The 21,171-nt window shown below is 35.9% G+C and overlaps 1 protein-coding gene across 3 annotated transcripts; it reads right to left on the bottom strand.

The window, feature by feature from the left end:
- Positions 1-2,660: 2,660 nt before the first annotated feature.
- Positions 2,661-20,631, bottom strand: LOC104898038 (uncharacterized). Of its 3 annotated transcripts, none has more exons than XR_007275202.2 (22): positions 20,408-20,631; positions 19,829-20,134; positions 17,474-17,606; positions 14,574-14,710; positions 14,431-14,476; positions 11,941-12,153; positions 11,318-11,821; positions 11,100-11,234; positions 10,773-10,988; positions 10,609-10,698; positions 10,270-10,517; positions 10,080-10,168; positions 7,788-7,828; positions 7,175-7,205; positions 6,949-7,071; positions 6,639-6,856; positions 6,466-6,561; positions 6,119-6,231; positions 5,766-5,901; positions 5,561-5,665; positions 5,162-5,470; positions 2,661-2,974 (listed from the first exon to the last, which is right to left on the bottom strand). XR_007275202.2 is itself a non-coding variant. In XM_010685042.4 (21 exons), exons 2-21 carry the CDS (start codon positions 20,101-20,103, stop codon positions 5,270-5,272), a joined length of 3,150 nt encoding a protein of 1,049 aa, XP_010683344.2. In that variant the 5' UTR covers positions 20,104-20,134; positions 20,408-20,631; the 3' UTR covers positions 4,959-5,269. The 3 variants fall into 3 exon arrangements, 1 of the variants encoding a protein (XP_010683344.2); XR_007275201.2 differs by lacking the exon at positions 2,661-2,974 and adding an exon at positions 4,486-4,948; XM_010685042.4 differs by lacking the exon at positions 2,661-2,974 and having other exon boundaries at positions 4,959-5,470.
- Positions 20,632-21,171: the final 540 nt, after the last annotated feature.

Genomic DNA, 21,171 nt, shown 5'->3' with positions numbered 1-21,171 from the left:
CCCTATAGCTTAGATGAAATACTCTAAAATCCGACTTGTCTACTTTGGAATTCATCTCCTTCGTCATGCAAATCCTCATTGAAAGTTGTTGTTGCCGAATCTTGGACTCCTCCTCCCCATGGCTCGTTGAATGGAATGTGGACGCCTCTTTTACCTCAATAGTATTCTCATCTTCATCAATTAGGGGTATGCTTAGAGATCACCATGGCAAATTCGTGTGTATGTTTTCAAGCCCCACTCCGTTCATGGAGATTAAGAACGCTGAAGTTCTGGCTATACACCGATCTCTTAAGATTTCATCAAGTTGTGAAAGGTTTTTGAGCTCCACATATTAATAGAGTCAGACTCTTCTAACACGGTGAATTGGTGCATATAAGATAGTGGAGGCCAGTGGAACTTGAACTTCATTATCAACTTCATCCGAGGTGAAACAAAGAAATCTTCGGGTGTAACTATTTTCCAAAAAAGTCGTGCAACAAACATGGTGGAAAATTCATTAGCAAAGCAAGGGTTGAGTAGGAGGGATGAATTTATTGTCTGGCTCTAGTTTTAATCATATATTCTGTCTGTTTTGAGTAACTCTTCTCTGATTAAAGTTGAGTTCATGTAATAGACCTAGGTCCTTTAGCATGTAATGGGCCACACTTCTCTGGTGGCAATGGTACTTCTAAGCCATTAATAAAATAAAACAAATTATCAAAAAAGAGAGAGGGGGGGTCATTTTTTCCCATTAGTCCATATTGGTGTTATATTTCTTTTAAATCCCTCTTCTTTACGAGATCAGTGATCTTGATTTTTCCGCCACTCTTTTTAGTTAAATACTTTGAAAATTGAACTATTTATTTATTAGTCCATATTAGTGTTATAAATTTTGTTTAACTAATATATAAAATCAGATGTAATTATGTAATACATTGTCGAATTTGTCTCAACATATTAGTGAATGTTGCAATCTAACAAAATTTATAAGAAATATATTTAATAGCACAAACTACAAATCAAAATTAGCTTAGTCTTTTAATGTGTAAAAATTACGAATACAGAGAAAGAAAAATCGGTTAAACATATCCAAGTCACAATGAATAGATCTTAAACATACAACAAAGACAATACTTATTTGATGGTTCAAAATTTTTGAATATAGAGAAAAAAACACTAGATTAAAAACAAATCAACGACTAATAATTTTTGAACATATATACAATAAAAATACTATGATTCCAACATGATGACAAGCCTAATCTCTTAGAAATTTTCTTATACCAAGTTCTGATGAAACAAGATATACAGAAGTCAGGCTTAAAAATAATCCTTTATAACAAACCAACAATGGTAACATGGTCAGAAGAATCTAGCAACAAAAACCATAAATTTTATTGTGATAATTAATAATAAGTTTGTTTTTAACATGCATGCAGGAGCCAGCTAAAGTATTCGCTTTCTGCTAATGATTTGGCATTAGAGAAAGTTGGAGAGTAGAATTATTCACTTTTAGCATCACCACAAAACATCACAAAGACATTATTATTTTATGAATCGGACATCAAATATTTGTTAGTACAATCATTGATAATATTTGCATAAAAAGATGATATAGCATAAACATAAGAACACATATTCAAACTAAATTACATTGTCTTATCAGCTTAACTTGATGTAGATTTGTTTTTTTTTTTAATCCTAGGGAAAGATATCACCTGTATATACCAGACTTATTCCTGTCCCCTGGTTGACTAGCTTATATTGCGTATTTGTTAAAAAAAAAAGATCATAAGATCAGATTTAATTTAGAGGAATGCATCGCCATATTACATAGATAAGTTATAAGTGGGTACAAAATAATAGTATCTGTTATATAGTATAGTGTATATATACTTCCTCTGTTTCTTTCTAAGTACATATTTCGAATTGCACTATTTACACACTTTACTTTGATCGTATTTTTACTAATATGTAAAAACAAAAATAATCATATAAAATGTTGTTGAATTTGTTTCAATGAAATATTTACATAAATAACTTTTACAAGACATTATCAGATATGTTAATGGTTAAAGTTGTATTGTCAAACGCGAAAATCGAATTGTTGCACTTAGAAACGGGGTTTAGTATATCCTAGGCTTGATGGCTTACTTGAACCAAGTGTTAGTAAGCAATATTGGTGATTACTCAAAAACACTCTTGATCACACAAAATCACCCCGATTCGCACCCTAACCAGTGTTTAACCAAATTTCTTCTTGGTTTATTCTCTACAATTATTCTCCTCCTATATGTATATTTGATATATATATATATATATATATATATATATATATATATATATATATATATATATATATATATATATATATATATATATTATATATATATATATATATATATATATATATATATATATATATATATATATATAATTATTAATATATATATATATATATATATATATATATATATGATAGAAATAAGTCTACTCCTACTTACCAGCAAGGCTTATACAACTTGTTTACGAATCTAAGCTAACAAAAATCCTACGCATAATAGTATAATACATGCCAACATACATTTAGTTTTGAAAATACAAACTTACTAGTACTAGAAAACTACCTTGACATACTTGAATGCTTGACAAATAAATGATTATCCTAACAAATACCACACTTGTAAATAATGAGCTATATTAGAATAGGGCCTTTTGTTTTTTGTTTTTTTTTTTTTACGAGAAGAAAAGATATCATTAAAAATAATAAGTCATACCACACATAAAAATGAATTGTTCTAGTCATAATAATCATCTATCATTTCGTAATGGATTAATCAATTTTTTTACTTCGCGTGATTATGAATTACATAACTTCAAATATAAGTTGAAACATGAAAAGTATCCTTGATCTGTTAGGTCGGCACGAAATTGAACATTCTGGTTATCCTGATTCCTGAGGAGGTTGTTGGCGCGAAACCAAAAATTTCTGGACCTGAAAATGACCCAAAAGCGAGGTTACTTCTTCCCAAACTGACTGTGGCAGAGATGTGCAACGAATCTGTTGGGCATTTCTCTGGGCTTCCATGTGTTGTGGGCTTGTAACATGAAATTGGGGCAGCAGCCTTGTTCTGAAAGGCACATGGGCCATATTGCAGCAACCACATCTTATGAGCTTGGTATTACTATCAGTTGCCAGTTTTCTCGGGGGTTTGTGACACAAGTTTTAGCAGGTTTACCTCACCTAGTGTGCGTTCTCTTCAATTTAAAAAATTAAGTTTCAGGTCCAATAAGGTCAAATAAGTTGCAATCAGGTCTAGTTAGGACAATAAATTCCAATCAGGTCTAATAAGATCCAATAAGTTCCAATCAGGTCTAATAAGGTCCAATAAGTTCCAATCAGGTCTAATAAGGTCCAATAAGTTTCAATCAGGTGCAATCAGGTCTAATCAGATCCAATAAAGTTCAAATAATCAATGTTCAATAAACATTTGTATTATTGTCCATTATTTTATTATTCATATCACTATTAGTTGATTATGTTATTATTAGAATTTTAATCAAAGTACTACAATGATTATATAGTATTATACTTGTACTATTGTCTATTATTTTATTATTCATATTACTATTAGCTGATTATGTTATTATTAGAATTTTTTATTAAAGTATCACAATGATTATATAGTATTATACTTGCATTATTGTCTATTATTTTATTAAATTTTCGTATTATTGTTTATTATTTTATTATTCATATTATTATTAGCTGATTATGTTATTATTAGGATTTTTTTATTAAAGGAGAAGAAAGGAGAAATAATGAATGAATGAAGGCTTTCTATTGGTTACGGGGAACTTTGAGATTTTCTTCTCTTTCTTGTTTTTCTCCCTGCTTTATAATAACACATAATGTGTAATTGGATAGTTAATACAAGTAACAAGTGTAAGGTGAAAGTAGAGTGAGAGATAAGGAGTTAATGCATTCTACTACCTTCAAGTAAATGAAAGTGGAATGAGAATTAATGAGTTATACTACTTTAGTCATAAATTTTTCATATGTGCCATTTTCTTACAGCAATAAATGTTAATCAACTTTTGATTTTCTACTAGCGCTTTATAAAATCAAAACAAGACTATTAGATATATTAGTGGTGAAAGTTATGTATAAGCAAATATAGAAATAGTAAAAAAAAATTGTTAAATTATTTATCATAAGAGATAATTAATAATAATTATTTTTTAAAAGGACGAATTTTAATAATTATTACTTCATAATAAATTTTGCGGGGTAATATTTATATTAGGGGTGATATTTATGTTGTTTTGTCTAATAAGATCAAATAAGTTTCAATCAGTCCAATAAAATCTAATAAGTTTCAATCAGTCCAATAAAATCTAATAAGTTCAGATATATTCTAATCAGTACTAATAAGTTCAAATATATTCAGATAAGTACCAATAAGTTTTAATTAGTTCAGAAAAATTCAAATAACTTAAGAAAAATTCAGAGAAGTAAAAATTAAATCAAATAGAACAAACCCAATGATGGGAATAAATTTATACATAGTATTTCACTTGTACAAAATTATCATCCCTCCAAATTGATGTAATACTAGTTGGTTGTCACCCACAAATAAAAATTCGTAAATAGATAATGAAAAATTAAAGACATATTCCTAGACATGTACAAAATAAGTCGAATAGAGCAAACTCAATGATGAGATTAATTATATACAAAGTATTTAACTTGTTCAAATCATCCCTCCAAATTGATATAATACTAGTTGTTGTCAACCACTGTTAGAGGAAAGTTTAAGTTGATGGTTGAGGCTCAAGAATATATTATATACTCTATCACTCCCCTTCACATGAAAGCCCCCTTGGGCTTGAAACGTGGACGTAGCATAGGCTCTCCCATGCTTGGTGCTTAATAATTCTTTTGAAAGAGGGGTGGATGATATTTGAACTTGTCAAGGTAATATCAAAAATCAAAATCAATAATGAATAAAATAGAATACAAAATTTTGCTTCCAAACCACCCAAAATTTGTGAACCAAAAACTCGGTCAAAATGAAAAGGTAGCACCCTCATCACAAAAAATAAGAAGCATGAAGCGAAGATCAATCTACGCTTCACATCTGTATAAATAAAAAATAAATCAAATGCACAATGTGAATACCTGAGAGGGAGAGGTGAAAGACTCCCACCTCGGCCTTGGCCATCGTACATCAATATTTTAGATTTTTAGGACCAGACAAGACATTATCTCTGAATGCCGCAAGAGAAATCAACTATTTGGAGCCAGTGAAGCAAGAGCATTAGCATGCGCAGGAGAGAGCGAACTCACTATGGGCTGCATTCGATTGCCATACATTGAGATAAGATGTGAAAAGGCCCTTCCTATCAAGGCTTTAACTTCGCTAGTCTCACGAGGTGATAATGCAACTTCAGCAAAAAGATTCACCAAGTCCGGAACCAATGACAACATCTGCCATATAGTTTCAAGGAAGTTCCTAAGTAATATATTACTTGGTTGAAAAATAACTAGTCAGCACATATGTTAACAATGAGTCAATACCTGAGGATGGGATGACAGAACAAGATTACAAACACAGCTATAAACAGCAGTTGACTCCTCATGATCTTCTTTAATAGGAAGAGCTTTGAGGAAAACAGGGAGTACCTGAAAGAGTAAAGATAACACTCAGGCCAATAACAATCCATAATCTTATCAAGACTTCAAACTTCTAACCAGGCTCTCCAGAAAGCCCAGGGGTACTGACCTGATTTAATGGGATAGCCTCAGGATGCACCATAATCATCCTCGCCACAGCACCTGCTGCATTATCTCTCACAGCATTATCTGGTTCGATATCACCAAAAAGTGGATGGAGTCCCCTCAGGATGTCACCATAATATCTAAAACCGATGAGAAGGAAAACAAGCTAGCAAAGAACATTCAAGATCAGAGTCAAATAACATGTTCAACTCTCATCCTATCTATGTAGAATATCTATGAGTAACAGCATTTATTTTCATTCATTCATATATAATTTACACAAAATATTCCCAAAGCACATATCCAAGAATATTCTATGAGCAAGCTTGAGTGAAACTGAAACACACAATAGGATACTTCAAAGCCACATCACCACCATTTCTGCAAAACTCCCCAACGCAAAAGGCAGCATTTCTACGATTTGTTGCATCAGAAGATGGCAATTCTTTCAATACCAATGGCATCACCGCCTGAAACATGAATCACTGTCTCATAACACTCCCACCCAGTGAAAAAAAATGAAACGAGAACCCAAGAAAATGCAGCTTTTGTGCAATTAACTCTTGGATTTTTGGTTGTAATTATGAGGCAAGTTAGGTCTGGAAGTAGGAAAATGAAGCCCTTTACACGACCAAATCCAAGGATTAGTCTTAGCAATCCATGCAATTAAATTCAATGATATATATTCAACTACAAAATATTACATCAACATAGCCTGCAATAGGAGGACCCATGTTCTGCGCAACTTCTGCAAGTGTTGCAACTACCATGGTCCGATCTTGTGGTGGACGTGAAGCTTTCTGCAGAATCAAAATGCTGAGATGTAAAGATCCGAGTATATATAATGAGCAATCACTTGACTAAAATGACAACCCACCGCAAATTTCATCAGGGGACTAAATAATTTGCCTAATATGGGTTCAAAATGAGGGCCCATAGATTTGGCAAATGCAGGAAGGAGGTCAGAGACTGCATCCATTAAGACCTCATCATGCTCAGTGTCATCTTCATCAATGTCACTGTCTGACTCAATCTGCTGACAAACCGACTGCTCATTAAGCAGCACTAGTGTTGCATCAACTAGCTGCGGCATATCTGAAAATAATAATAGTGATAATGATGAGACATGTCACATGTTTACATCAGTGGAAAAAGTGAAGTATCCTATTTAATACTGAAATACTAACAAGCCTCTATAGCCGTGTATCCTGTATCGTTGATGATGTCTGCTATACCCATACAAGCTTGAGCCACAACTTCCTTGTCATCATCCTCCGTCATAGTCTTAATATAAATTTTCAGGACAGTATCTAACAAAGGGGGGAAAGAATCAGAAAATAGTGACCCCAAAGCTAACCATACAAAGCTGAAAGAAAAACCCAATGCTGTTCACAAACACAATCTTATGGTTACCAAAAACTTCTTTGGCCTTTGTTGAACCATCCTGCAAGTAAATGACACAGAAAAAAAAGTTAGAGCATGCCTTTGGCAGCAAAACAAGGCTTCCAACATAGTGTGAAGAAGTTGATTACTAAACTCGTTAGTTATTTGCTTAGACATCATGAAGACACTTTCCTAGAGAAATGAAGACACCTTCCTAGAGAAATGAAGACACTTCGTCGCTTCCTTAGCTATCATGTCAATGACAAATAAGTGTCGGACTCTAAGCAAAAACCATTCTGAACAAAGACCCGAATTTAACATTACAAACAAGCAAGGGAAGGGTTAGTCATTACTGCCACCTAAACCCTATATTGATCAGATGGACCAAATTAGGATCTCTATTATATAAGGGAAGAGAGGAGGACTTCGTGTTATCCTAAATTACAAATAAAACCTAAAGAAAACAATCAAACTCATCTTAACCAATTCTTCAAAAAAAATAATGCCAAATTACACGGAAGTTCTATTAAAAATAAAGCCAGATTCTACTTGCTTTCGCACACATCGCGTGCATATAAGACTAGTTAAGAACAAGTGAAGTGTGAAGCTATGAAAAATATAAAAATTTCAGAAGTAAACTAACCGGATGACCTTGAAACACTGCCTGTGCTGCTATGAGTATATCTGCAACAAAATATCTAATTATATTAATATCAAGTTGAATATATATATGCACTCTAGTATAGTATCAACACTTGGCATCTCTCTTAATGCCCAATACCCCTCTTTCTTTTTTATTTCCCCCGGCGGGGTGGGGGTGGGGGTGGGGGTGGGGGTGGGGGGTTCTTTTGTATCTTGAGTCTCCAAGTTTTCGATAGGAAACTAAATACATAAATCATGATTTCATACATCATATTACATACAGGAAGTTTAAAATATAATATATCCACAGTATTAAATTTCAATCAATTGTTTTGTTAATTGTTACTCCCTCCAATTTTTATAAATGCAACGCTTCTTGGCACAATTTTTAGAGAAATGGCTTCTGGAATTAATTTTTCTTTCATGCCGTCACCCAACTTCCCCCCACCCACTCCCTCTCTGATATTAACCCCACCTCAATAGCTTTCTCTTTCTTCCCACCCACCCAATACCTCCCGAGAATCATTGTCATACCTACCAATCATCCGCACCCATCATCCAACAAAACCACCCAGCCCAACACCACCTCGTCGACTCTCTGCAAACTTCTTCCCACATCCGTCCTCCCACTCCATACGGCATGTATTTCATCCTCCCCAACCCTCGAATGATGTAACCTCTCCTCTCCGGCATCTCCTTCTTCCACCACCACCACACCCTTCAACAGCGTTTCCTCTCCTCTCTCCTCTTGGGCTCTCTTTTATTATCTCCCACCAAGACATCAATAGCTCCAACAATCATGGCTTTCTTCAAACTCTCCGACAACTCCTTCAACCATTGAAACAACAATGGACAAAACTGAAATACCGAAGACTCTTGTTAATATTTAAATTATGTAGAATAAATTGCTTAGCTTGTGCTCGTGTTTTGGGATGTGGTGGACATCTTAGGTTTTGGTGGTGTTTGGGCTTCCGGGTGCAGGATTTAGATAGTGAGTTATAAAAGTTTCGCTGAGGGTTATGATGATTGGGCTGGTGGTGTTGGTAACACAGTAAATGTTAGTTTGGGTGGTTGGTGTGATTGGTGGTTATAGTGGTGGTGAGGGGTTGGGAAACAATAGTGTGAGGGTAGACGAGGTGGTGGTGATGGGTGGATGGTAAGTGCTGGGTGGTAGTGGTGGTTGATTTAGTATGGCTATGGGTAGGCTTAGTTGGACATGAATCGTTAAGACTTAAGAGATGGGTAGTATCGGCAGGATCAGGGCCTTACTCTTCTTTTAAGATTTGAATTTTAAGTGAAAAAAAATAAAAATAACAGTGCATAATGAGCTTAAACATGAGATATACATAATCTAATCATGATTAAAATTTAGCAGCAGAAAAATAGAAACCATGTTTTTCACATTCAAACTCTTGTTTATATTTGAAAAAATAACTCAATTATTAAATGATCATTCTTTTGAAATAAAAGAGAGAAAGCTTGAATACATAAAAACTTTATGAGCAATGTTATTAGAAATATATATATATATATATATATATATATATAATATATATATATATATATATATATATGTCCGTTTTTCTTTGTTGTCTTGCATGGAATATGGGAGAATACTCAGTAGTAGACCAAAGGGATTTCTCTCTCTTACTTTTGGGTTTGCATGCTAGGAGAGAGAAATGATTACGAATATAAAACAATCCCCATTTAATTGGGTGGAGGTGAGTGGTTAAATAAAAATTCCAAGTGAAGTGATTCCATAATTGTGGGATAGAGGGGAGTAAAGTTCCGGTAAATGTAGTCCAAGTAAGGTAATATTACATTTAGGAGCAACTTAGAAAACATCCTAACATTCTAATAGAATTGCTAAATAAGTGGTGCTTTACTTAAATGAAACATTCCTAAAATAGTCTATAATCTCCTAGGTCTTCTTTCTCCACACACTACTTGCTCTCTATTTTTTTGCCCTACACACTGAAGCTTTTGATATAATGTTTTACTTCCCTTTCAGCACTACTCATCCAACAAAATAAAAGGGTGCCTCTAAGAGCAGAAATATATTGTATTACTAAGTCTAATTACATGAAAAATTAACATTTCATGGCAGCAATTATATTGCTCTTAACATATGATAAGTCCAGTTCAAAAGGCACAAGTAGGTACATATGAGACATAGCTGTTTGCATCAATTTAGCATAACCTATTCAATGCATAACAGCGGAAAAGGTGAAAATAAGAGACATCGCAGATGAAGACGATAAAGAAAATTGCACCAGCAGATAGAGTTGCTCACTTTTCAAGGAAATAACGGCCTGAAGCCTTACATCCTCATGAAAGTACCCAGAATGTCGTACCAAGATTTTTATAGATTCCTCCAAGTATCTTTTATGGTCAATCAAGGATCCAAATGCATAAAGTAGTAAGGGAAATAAAAGTCAACAAGATATTGCAGAAATGACGCACAGTTGACATAATAAGGATACGGTGAATAAAAGCTTCTCGTATGAAGAGCAAACAGTCCTAGGGCCTGAGTTGCGGCTGCCTTTTCATCTAAGACTCCTGTCCTTACGCTGATATTTCTAACTCTTGGTTCATCATGAGCTTCATCATCTGATGAAACTCCACCAAATCCATTAACATTTTCATCACCATCAGATTCATCAATGTCAACTGCTGAACCATCATCAAGATTGCAGGAGGAGAATGCTAAGGGCACAACATGTGGAAGGTACTGTAATTGAAAAATTTACAGCTTATTCATTGATATGAGCAGCTAAACAAGAATATTTGCATAGACTATAGTTATGAAGAGATGGATATACCTTCACAAATCCATCATCCAATATCTCAGCCACATTGCTGAAAAACCCATGCGTATATTCGCGCAGCTCACTAAATTCTAACCCGAAACCCTGCAATGACAAGAAAAACATAGTTAGAAAAAATGACAGCCATCCAAACCAATCAGAAGATAAAGAAACCTTACAGCAATTGCTGCTTCAATATAAGGTGGCAATATTGGCTCCATTCTTGCTCTCCCAACAGACATTGCTACTATTCCTACTAACTCAGTCGCCCTAGCTCGTGAACGGAGATCCTCATCATTAGTCAGAACCATGAAATTTTTCATCAGCTCAAGAACCCTCTCAGCATATGGTAAGAAAGCTTGCTCTGCTGCAGATGCAACAGAACCAATTGCAGACTGAAACAAAAATAAGATGAAGTTCAATCTGGAGAAGTCAAAATCAAATTGCATTACTCTGCCAAAAGGGACACAACAAGCGAGATGCGAAAGGATTTGTGATAATCTAACCATGCAAGTCTCTTGTAAATTCCGAGGACTGCTTTCAAGAGCTGCCAGAAGTTTTCCCATCAAAGGATCAATAAAGGGAAGGATTTCCTCGCCCATATTCTCACAAAAGGCAGCCAAAGCGTAGTATGCCTTTTCCTGTATAAGAAATCCATAGCAATCATAGACAAGTAAGATAGAACTAAATTGTAAAGTTCAATACTAATAATATCCTGCTTTACCTTTACTTCATTAGATGCATCCTCCAATGCATTTAATATACAGGGCAGCACACTTTCATAGTGTGATATAATCTCAGGCTGCAGGTACTCAGCAAACTGACCTAACGCAAATGAAGCAGCACCTCTCACCATCTGCTCTGGGTCCCTTAAAGACCCCAAAACTATATGAAGCACAGGCTTCAAATCATTTTTCATCAAATCCAAGCACCCCTCAGATATAACTCCCAGAGCTGTCACTGCGGCTTCACGAAACTTTGGATCAACATTTTGACAGCTTATTGATGCAAATTCAAAGACTGGTTGGAAAACTTGCTTTGGGAGGTTCAAAGCCATTGTATCAATAACTTCTGCAGCAGCTCGATCTGGGGCAAGGTCTTCATCATCATCCCTGTCACTTGATTCTGCAAGCAAAGGGCAGATGACATGCAAAACTGGCATGACCAACTTGTGTTTTTTAAGAGAATTATACTTGAATTTCGCCAGCCAGGAGATTATTTGAATAGCCTGACAAACAAACAGACATATTCATAGATAAACGCCATTGCAAATTCTACTAAAACAGCACTGTGAGTCCAGGAAAAATCCTTTTTCCAGATCAAATATGCCAAAACATATTGCCTAACCTGATGGCGGGTGCTCACATCCAAGTTCTGATTGGAGCAAACCTCGAGAGAAAACTGCACTATTGATTTAACAGAATCCCCAAGAAGTGGTGCAGGTGACTCGATCAATTCATCAAATATTTCGAAGGCAATTACAGCCACGTCTTCTTCACCAGAAGCAAGACACTGTCTTGCAGCATGCAAAATTCCAGGTATAAAGTCCCTGAATCTGACCTACATTATACAAGATTCCTAAGTTGTATCAGTAAACATATAAGAAATGACTGCCTTTTCTACATGCCCAACTGGCAGTTCTAAGAACAACTTGTTTGAGAATTTGTGATGCATATAATATTTAAAGTGCAAATGGTAATTTGGAAATAATTGCCACAGATATTGGGGGGCTATGGTTGGGCACGTGGAAGATACCAGCAAGACAACAAATAGCCATACAGTTGGAGAGCCTGAATAATATTGTAGTGGGAGTGGTGGTGGTGGCAGTGGTGCTGGTGCTAGTGGAAAGGGATTGGTGAATTGGTCAAAAAAAAGGTTGATAAATACTTGGTTGAAATGCAACAATATTAGGATAGTGGATTCGCTCTTGCCTTAAGGAAAACCTTAATTTCCATATGGGGTTGGCAGAAGAAAAGAATTGCAAAAAAAATATTCCTCGTAATTCCCCTACTCAAGTTGTGGGAGAGAATTAGATTAAATAAAATAACTAATTACTTGTAATTAACACTAATCAACAATCAAATGAACAGTGATAAAACTAAGAATAACTGAGAAAGCAATGAAAACACACCAAGAAAAGTGGAAAAAACCGAACACCGGGAGAAAAAAAACCCACCAAGCAAGCACCTTTGATTAATGGTGAAAATGGATTACCAATACAAGCATTAATGGATGAGTTAATGCTATTTTCTCTGATCTCTCTTTCTATAAATGATATCCTAAAACATAAAAGAGGGGGTTTTATATACTTTTAGGGGGTTAATACAAATCAAGGGTTGAGATTAAAGCAATAATTCGCAAAAAATCCCGTCAGATCTGGGTTGCTCGAACGAGCGAGAAGATGCACCCGCCCGCCCGGGCCACAAGACCGCCTGCCCGGCTCAGGTGAAAAGGAGTAAACTGCTTTGAAGCAGTAAGAAGCAGGTCCAGCAGGCCCGCCCGGTCCCACGATCCCGCTCGAGCCCGACAGCAGCTCGCCTGGTGCAGGTATGCGAGCCACAATCTGCCTTCGGGGCAGAATCAACCAAACTGCAGCAGCCCGCCCGAGCTGGGGTACAGCTCGCTCAGCCCAAGCTGACCCGCCCGGGCAGCTGGGTCGAGGGGGTTTTGGGCTTTGCTTGCTCGCGTGCTGCTGGGCCTATGCTAGCTCCCTTGCTTTGAGTGAATGAAATCCTCCATGGATGAGTTGTTTGCACAAACTCCACAAAATAAGCCCAGCAGTCAGAGGCCTCCAAAAATATAATATTTTTCAGTTAAACCATACTCCTCCATTCCTTATAGTTTGGCACATTGTTTAGTATTTGGTTAGGCAGAGTTGATGAAAAAGTAAGTTGGTGGACCACATGGTCATTAAAGGGATGGACCATTCTTTCATAAGCAACCGGAAAGAAAATTGGTGCATAGTATAATAAGGGACAGCCGGACAAAAGGCACACAACGTTGGTATATTGGCAGTCAATTGGTTAATTGCACCTTGCTTTAGCTTATATACCAAGTTTGAAGACTCAGCAGAAAAGATATGAACCACGCAAAAATAACTGATGAGCATGACACACACCTAGAATCCATGATCTTGCAAAGTATATCATTTTCTAGTTACCCCCAAAAAAAAGAATTCCATAATATAGGTATCAACAGATGCCTTGAGAGTTTAAAAATCCTAGGTCTTTTTCTACTAGTTCTAAGGTCCCTCAAAGTTTAATATATATACTTATAAGTTGGATATCTACAGTCTATAAGAGAGCTTGATACGAAATATAGGAATAATAGTTCTTAAAATCACCACAGACTAGCTTGCTTTTCCTTTTCTGAAAGGGTTTCCAATTTTATTTTTGTAGCAGAAAAGGTATATGGCTCCGTTTGGTAGGGCGTAAAACGTTTTCAGTGTAAAACGATTTTCATGAAAAATAATTTACAATGAAAAACACACTTCCAAAATTAGTTTTCCGTTGTTTGGTTCCATGTAAGAAAAATAATGAAATGAAAGAAATATGAAAGGGAAAGTAAGGAGGTAATAAGAAGAGAGATAAGGAAAATAGTTTTCCCTTCATTTTGAAGGGAAAATGGTTTTCCATCATTGGGAGTATAATTTTACTTCAAGGGAAAATGGTTTTACACTCATTTGCCAACCAAATGATGTAAAACTGAAAATAGAGGAAAACAATTTTCCAGGAAAACGTTTTACGCCCTACCAAACGGAGCCTATATCTGTTATTCACTTTAATTCGGTTTTCACTAACAGAAGGAACAAATGGCATAACGGAACTAGAAACTCACCACTTCAGTTGCATCATTTGTAAACTCCAGAAAAGACCCCACAGCCCTACCAAAGAAAATAATATATAATATGAACATAAACCAACAAGAAAGCAGTTCCCCCGAAAGAATGCAAAAACAAATAAAACTTGTCTTCTAATTACTTGAGTGCTGCAACTCTAACTCGACTGCTTGCCTCATCCTGCAAACATTTTAGCAATAGACTTTGAAGGTCTGCAAAATGTGGCCGAAATGTATCCCCTATTGTTTCAGTCAACGAGCTGAAGAGAATCAATGAAACCTGGCACCAAATCCCGAAGAGCAATCTGTTAGAATTACTTAACTGACACTGTTGTGGCAGATTAAAGACAAAAACTGATATTTGATTGAATATCTGGAAATTTACAAAAAAAAAAAAGATAGTAACAAGCTTTTGAGAGGCTTGTTTTTCTCACCAAAACTATCCACTAAACTCTCCAATATTTTCAACATAATTTCTCTCTCCCGAATCTCCTATATCTATAGAATTTCTTTCAGCATTAACTCCCTAACTTATTCCTCAAGCTACTATTAAAACTAACTAATTATGCAGTACAAAGAGTGCTCCTCTCTCCTTAGGATAATATTTTACGTTACTGACAGCCAACACTCCCACCTTGTCCTCAAGGTGGGTCATAATGAGCATTAATTTCTTGGCATTTGCATGAATATTCAATGTCATGCAGTCCTTCAAGCACAAAACAAGATCCTAACCCAGCTCATGTTGCAGCTCGTCCCCGTATAGTTCTCTGGCTGGCTTGAGTGGCACAGCTATGATGAAAGGGTTCTGGAACTGATTAGGGAAGGACCTTGTGGAATGGTTTGATTTTTTGGTGTTGTGGGTTCGTGGGTTGGTAGGGAATTTTTGAACAGAAGGTGGAGTTTGCTGGTTTTGAGTTATGGGGGAAGGATGTATGTTGACTGTTGATGTGGGTTCTGAAATTTGGGTTGGGGGAATCAGAAAGGAAATTGGTTTTAAAAAAAACAGTTGGGTGGATTTAACAAAAAGTGGACTGGGAAAATATGAGAAATAGGTAGTTCGGTGGGTGATTTTTTGGGTGTTGGGTTGTGAGTTTGTGAGCTAATGGGCAGATTGGGTTAAGAGAATGTTGTGATCAAATTAGGTGGGTCATGCTCTAATAACTGCATGGAATTAATAAACATGTACATTGAGTATTCGAGTAATTAGAGCTTAAACTTTGAGTCGAGGAAGCGCGCCGATGATGAGCATTTTAAGTAAGAGGCCTTTACCACTTTTGAGGAATAACGAATAAGTAATGAGATCAAACTAAAAAAAGCATAAACACTTATCTGCCTCTTGTTCTCCCGTGTATGGCTCCTCTTGCTTTGATACCATTTGTTATCGACATACATCATTAGGGCAAGATTGATCAGAAAGATTAAGGACTAAAACTGATATTTGATTTAATATCTGGAATTTACATCAAAATAAAAATAGTAACAAGCTTTTGAGTGTTTCTCTCCCAAAACTAACCACTAAACTCTCCAATATTTTCAACATAATTTCTCTCTCCTACGTTTATAGAATATCTTTCCTCATTAACTCCCTAACTTATTTCACTAGCTAATATTGAAACTAACTTATTTCACAAGCTAATACCAAGAGTGTCCCTCTCCTTATATTGATTCATCATAGATATCATATCAAGTCTCAAATGAGGGAAACAAAAAAGGATGCCAAGCAACCTAAAATATAGGTACAACAGACATTTTAAGATAATTTCACATAAAACACACACATAAAAAACGCACGCGCTCGCGCACACACACACACACACATGGTTATGGCTTTAGATCTCTAAGACCGCCTAAACTAGGAGGAGAGGAAAACTACATATTGTCATGAACTAGAATTTTCGTATCAAAGAGTCAACCTGGGACTTGTTAGCATTTCTTATTCAATTATGGACGATACTGTGATGCTTGTATTTGTATATATCATGTTTCTTCCATTGCACTATTCTTGTGGTATTTGACACTTATTTCTTGTTGTGCTTGAACCTCTATGGGTGCTTTCAAGTTTGATTTAAGTCGTTTATTAGTACATTCTTATAGTAGCGACAAGGTTTTGAAAATTAGTCAATACATACGTGCTGGAAAAGGTATATAAAGTCTAGCACAACCGATTTGAAATACTACGTCAACTATGACCATTAGTCTTAATGTAAGACCACACAAAAATATACTTCTAGGATGCACAAGCATTACCACACTACCAAACATCCCCACTGTTTAAAACCCAATGAGTGAAACAACTTTCTTCCCCTTTTCGCATGGGCTTTCAGCAATAATTCAGCAGTTCCGACGCCTGGTTAAATGATTCCCTACCTAGAAAATTAAGGACGCATTGAACTAGTTGAGGATTACGACTCACTAAAAGAACGGGAGTAAATCACATAAAGATCACAATTAAGAGAAGATGTAAGAAGTAGGGCACTGGTGACTAAAAAAGGAACCAGTAAACTTCTTTGCAGTGCTATCACCAGCGGACAGCTGGTGGCTATGGCGATCCAAGCAGCAACAGCACTAGCGACAGCTCCAAGTGAGGCCATGCTCACTGTTAAAGTCAAGGGGGATACAACGAGGGCAATTATGTCTCTTCAATAGCATAACGTTATAGGTTATAACAACGTTGCAATTAACCTAGAATATGAGAAGCATATATTAGCCGACATGCTTTGATCAATGAGATCACTTAGCAATTTCTCACAGTAAGAGAACTTCTCGAAAAGAAAAGGTTCTATTAGATGCATAGGTTAGTATGTCTATACATGAATGTCGACACAATGCATGCATAGCTCTGGAGACAGGAGGGGATTCAAGATTCAAGAACTAAAGAGGTCGACCTTAAAACATCAAAATTGATGATGAAACAAGAGAAGATAATTTGATGCAAGAACCCATTCAGATATTCCAGCAAATTAATAAGAATATGAAACTAATATTAGACTGTGACAATAATAACTACCAAACTGTCAATAAATACAGAAGCTGTCAAGCACACCTCCCTGTGATCCTCTTGCACACTCTGACTGCATTGAAAAAGAAATGGTAACAAGTCTGGCCACTCGCCAGCAGGAACAGCATACTTTGCGATGACACTGACAACATTTGCACTTGCTCGTCTCACTGGTGGACTGCAAAACCATAGAGCTGTCAGTATACTCTGATTCAAAAAGCTTGGCTCCAGAATTTTAATAGTTGAAAAGACGACAACTAAGATACCAAAAAATAGCAAAGGAAGGAAAAAGCAAGGTCCAATTAGCCAAATTACACTGATTATGGAAGTCCTTTCATCACTTTCCAACAGTTCAATAAATAAAACAATTGCATTCTTGGATGGATTGAATTTGGAAATTTCAAATCAAAGCAACTAGCACTATACCATAGCAATAGCTTCGAGAACAGCCAAACAGGTATGTTCTACTAAACCAGCCAAAAATGATTAGTCTACGTTCTTTGTTATATACTATCATGTTTCCTCCGATTCTAAATAAATAGACACTTTGGCTTTGCACACTTGCCTACAAAAATTTGACCACTAATATCTTTAATTATTGATTGGTGAAATTAAAGAAACTACAGATTATAAAGATATAAAATTGAGTCTCATATTTTTACGTAACAGCATTTGTCTTTTATATTTTAGTGAAAGAAAATGTCGAGTTAATATATGTATAGTGCAAAAATCAAAGTGTTACATTTATTTTAAAGCAGGGGAAGTAACAAATTGACGTTGAATCATATGTTCCTCAATTATTTAATATTTATTATCAAGCATGAAAAAACAATGACTCTTCCTTCAGCCACAATTAAGATAAATATTTAGTTCCTTCTACAAAATCTAATCATTGTGAAGCCATCTATATATATATATATGCAATTATGTGATGTGTGTGAGTGTGTGTGTGTATGTAGATACATGCATGTATATTCTGGAGATACATTACTTCCTTTAGTTTGTTTGATTCACTCAAAGAATTGATTTAGAACCCACAGATATAGGGGTATGAGGTGGTGGCTATTATATTCAAGGGGTTTAGGGGAAATGAGAAATTTGTGGGTACGATGTTCCATACACTTTCTCATTTTAAATAATCTCACATTCACTACATTCCATAACTTTCAAACAGAGACCCCCTTGATAAGCCTCCCAAACTCCCCACCGGTCCCATCCCTCTCTTGAATTCATGTACTTCTCTCTTTGTGAACACCTCAATAATCCTTCTTCTCCTTTCATCTCTTTTTCCTTCCCTATTTAATGAAGCAACTCTTACCCTCTGGCCTCTTCTCTCTTTTGCTCACTCAGACAATCTCAACAACAGTGAAGCCACCATGCACCAACAGATATCTAAAAATGGATGAACACTCCAACAACATCATCGTCAAAAAAGCACCAACGAAGATCCAAGCACTTGAGGTAACAATAACATTACCAACATGAAGAACGAACCAAACTAAGCAAAATTCTGACACCGTTCATGAAGCGAAGATTAGGAATCTAGTGAAATTATTTTACAGGGCCTAAAGAAGTCAATCTTTCTAAATGCATGGAATACCATTGTCCAGAGCGAAGAGAAGGCGAAAAAGCGCCGCCGAAGCAGCATGAGCAGGCTTCTTTTGACCAATCACATTCCACTTCAATTTCCTTGCCTAACCCAAGATTGATGAGGAGCTTGTAGAGATGCAATTTCAGCTAGAACTTAAGCTGGAATACGCGCAGTGAACAGCAGGGTTTACCATTTTTCTATATTTGCAATTGAACTTGTTTCAACTTTCTATAAATTGCTGCTTTTTGCTTATAGCTAGTACAGTGGATAAGATGGCCGCGCTCCAGCTCAAACCTGGCTCGTAAAAGGGATTCACGGGTTTCAAGTGGTGGAGGACATGGTCAATACGCAATAGGTTGTTGTATTACTGGTGAGGCAAGAGTTCTGAAGTTGAGATTGGTTGGGTGCTTAGATGTAAAAGACATCCTATTTGTTTTGCTTATCAAAGGAAACAAGGAAGGTTTCCTATTTTATAAATGTGACATGCAATTCAATATCACAATGCAAAAAAATCGGGGTGATTTGGGAAGTTCATAGAAACTTTGTCACCAACAAAATTACGCAAACTGCTATAGTGATATGCCCGTTCCAAACTACTGAGTTCCTTAGAAACAAGACAACCTCAGAGTTATGTCTCTTACTTTTTTTACTTTCTCCATGGTCCAAAAGTGAATCGTGTAGATTAAAAAGGAACATCGATTATGTTATAAGTACGTGTGTGTATAATGTACATATCATGTAGTATCAGGAAAAAAAAATCAAACTAAATAATGTAAAAGAAAAACAAACAAATGGCGGAAAAAAGGAACCTATGCTCGAGGGTGATGCTCTCAATGAGTGACTGTTTAACGAGTTGACGTAATTGAGGAGAAAGCTTGGCCCAATGGCCAGTAATCTTCTTTCGCAGCAAAACAGCAGCAAGCTGACGAACATTAGGAGTCTTAGCAGTGCGAAGATGATGAACCAACGCAGGAACTACTTGAGGATCCTTCGATAAGCGCTTAATTTGATCCTCAGCTTGCCTTCGAGCATCATTGTCAGGCATCAAAAATTGTATCAGTAGCAGCTCAAGTGACTGTGACATTTTTCCTCTCTTTCTTTCTATGTGTCAGCCTCTGTAAAGAAAATTTGATCAGACGAAAACCGAGGCAATAGGCATAACAAAACACATGAACAAATCCAATAAGCTCGCATTCGACTGTATGAAACTTTCCCTTATAAAATCGCAAACTGAACTTAGAAACTGAACTTAAGAACTGAACTTAACAACTGAACTAGTGTAATTAGCTTGTAACATTCTAATTCCACAACATCCCTTATTGAATTCCACAATTCACAATATCCAAAACAACAACACAAAAAGATCATTGAAGCTAGCGTCGAGTTACCTTAGAATGAGCAGCGCCGAGGTGAGGTGGTGGTATGCGAGGGATTTCAGTGTCGCTTGGAGTAGCGTCGTTGTCGGGGTGTGCCAGAGCGTGGTGGGCTGAAGCTAGCGTCGCCTGAAGTCCCTCCTTTAGCGTGGAGATGAATGTCGATGGAGATTGGAGGGAGAAGGGAGGCGTGCAGCGTGCTAGGGCTAACTCACTGATTTTGTGTCTTGTTTTTACTCTTTCACCCTTTTTTTTACAATGGACGGTTAAGATTAGATTATTGGGGTTTTTTAAATCTCATCCTTTTGATATAGTTCTACTTCTTTTTGGACAATTTCTTCACTTTGCCTTTTGGCTATTTTATATACTTCTTTTTCATGTTTTTTTATAAAAGAAAAGTACAAGTATTATATATATATATATATATATATATATATGTATATATATATAATATATATATATATGTATATATATATATACATGTGTGTATATATATATATATATATATATATAGTATAATTTCTCGAGTATCTCACGAGCTTCTCGGGTCGAGTATTGAGTTGCTCAACTCAACTTGTTAACCTGTCGAGTCGAGTTCAAGCACAAATCGAGCTTTGACCGAGTCGAATTCGAGTAGCTCGCGAGCTGTCTCAACTCATTGTCAGCCCTAGTTTTACTATTTATCATTCGTGTTTTCATATTTTTTGCATTTTTCTTTTATTTTTTTATTTCTAAAATATAAAAATTTCAGAAAGATTTAATATGAGCATAACCAAATT

The sequence above is a fragment of the Beta vulgaris genome, chromosome 6, assembly GCF_026745355.1.
Source record: "Beta vulgaris subsp. vulgaris cultivar EL10 chromosome 6, EL10.2, whole genome shotgun sequence".
NCBI lineage: Eukaryota > Viridiplantae > Streptophyta > Magnoliopsida > Caryophyllales > Amaranthaceae > Beta > Beta vulgaris.
Note: the sequence above shows the minus strand (reverse complement) of the source record. Positions and strands in the feature narration are given on the sequence as shown.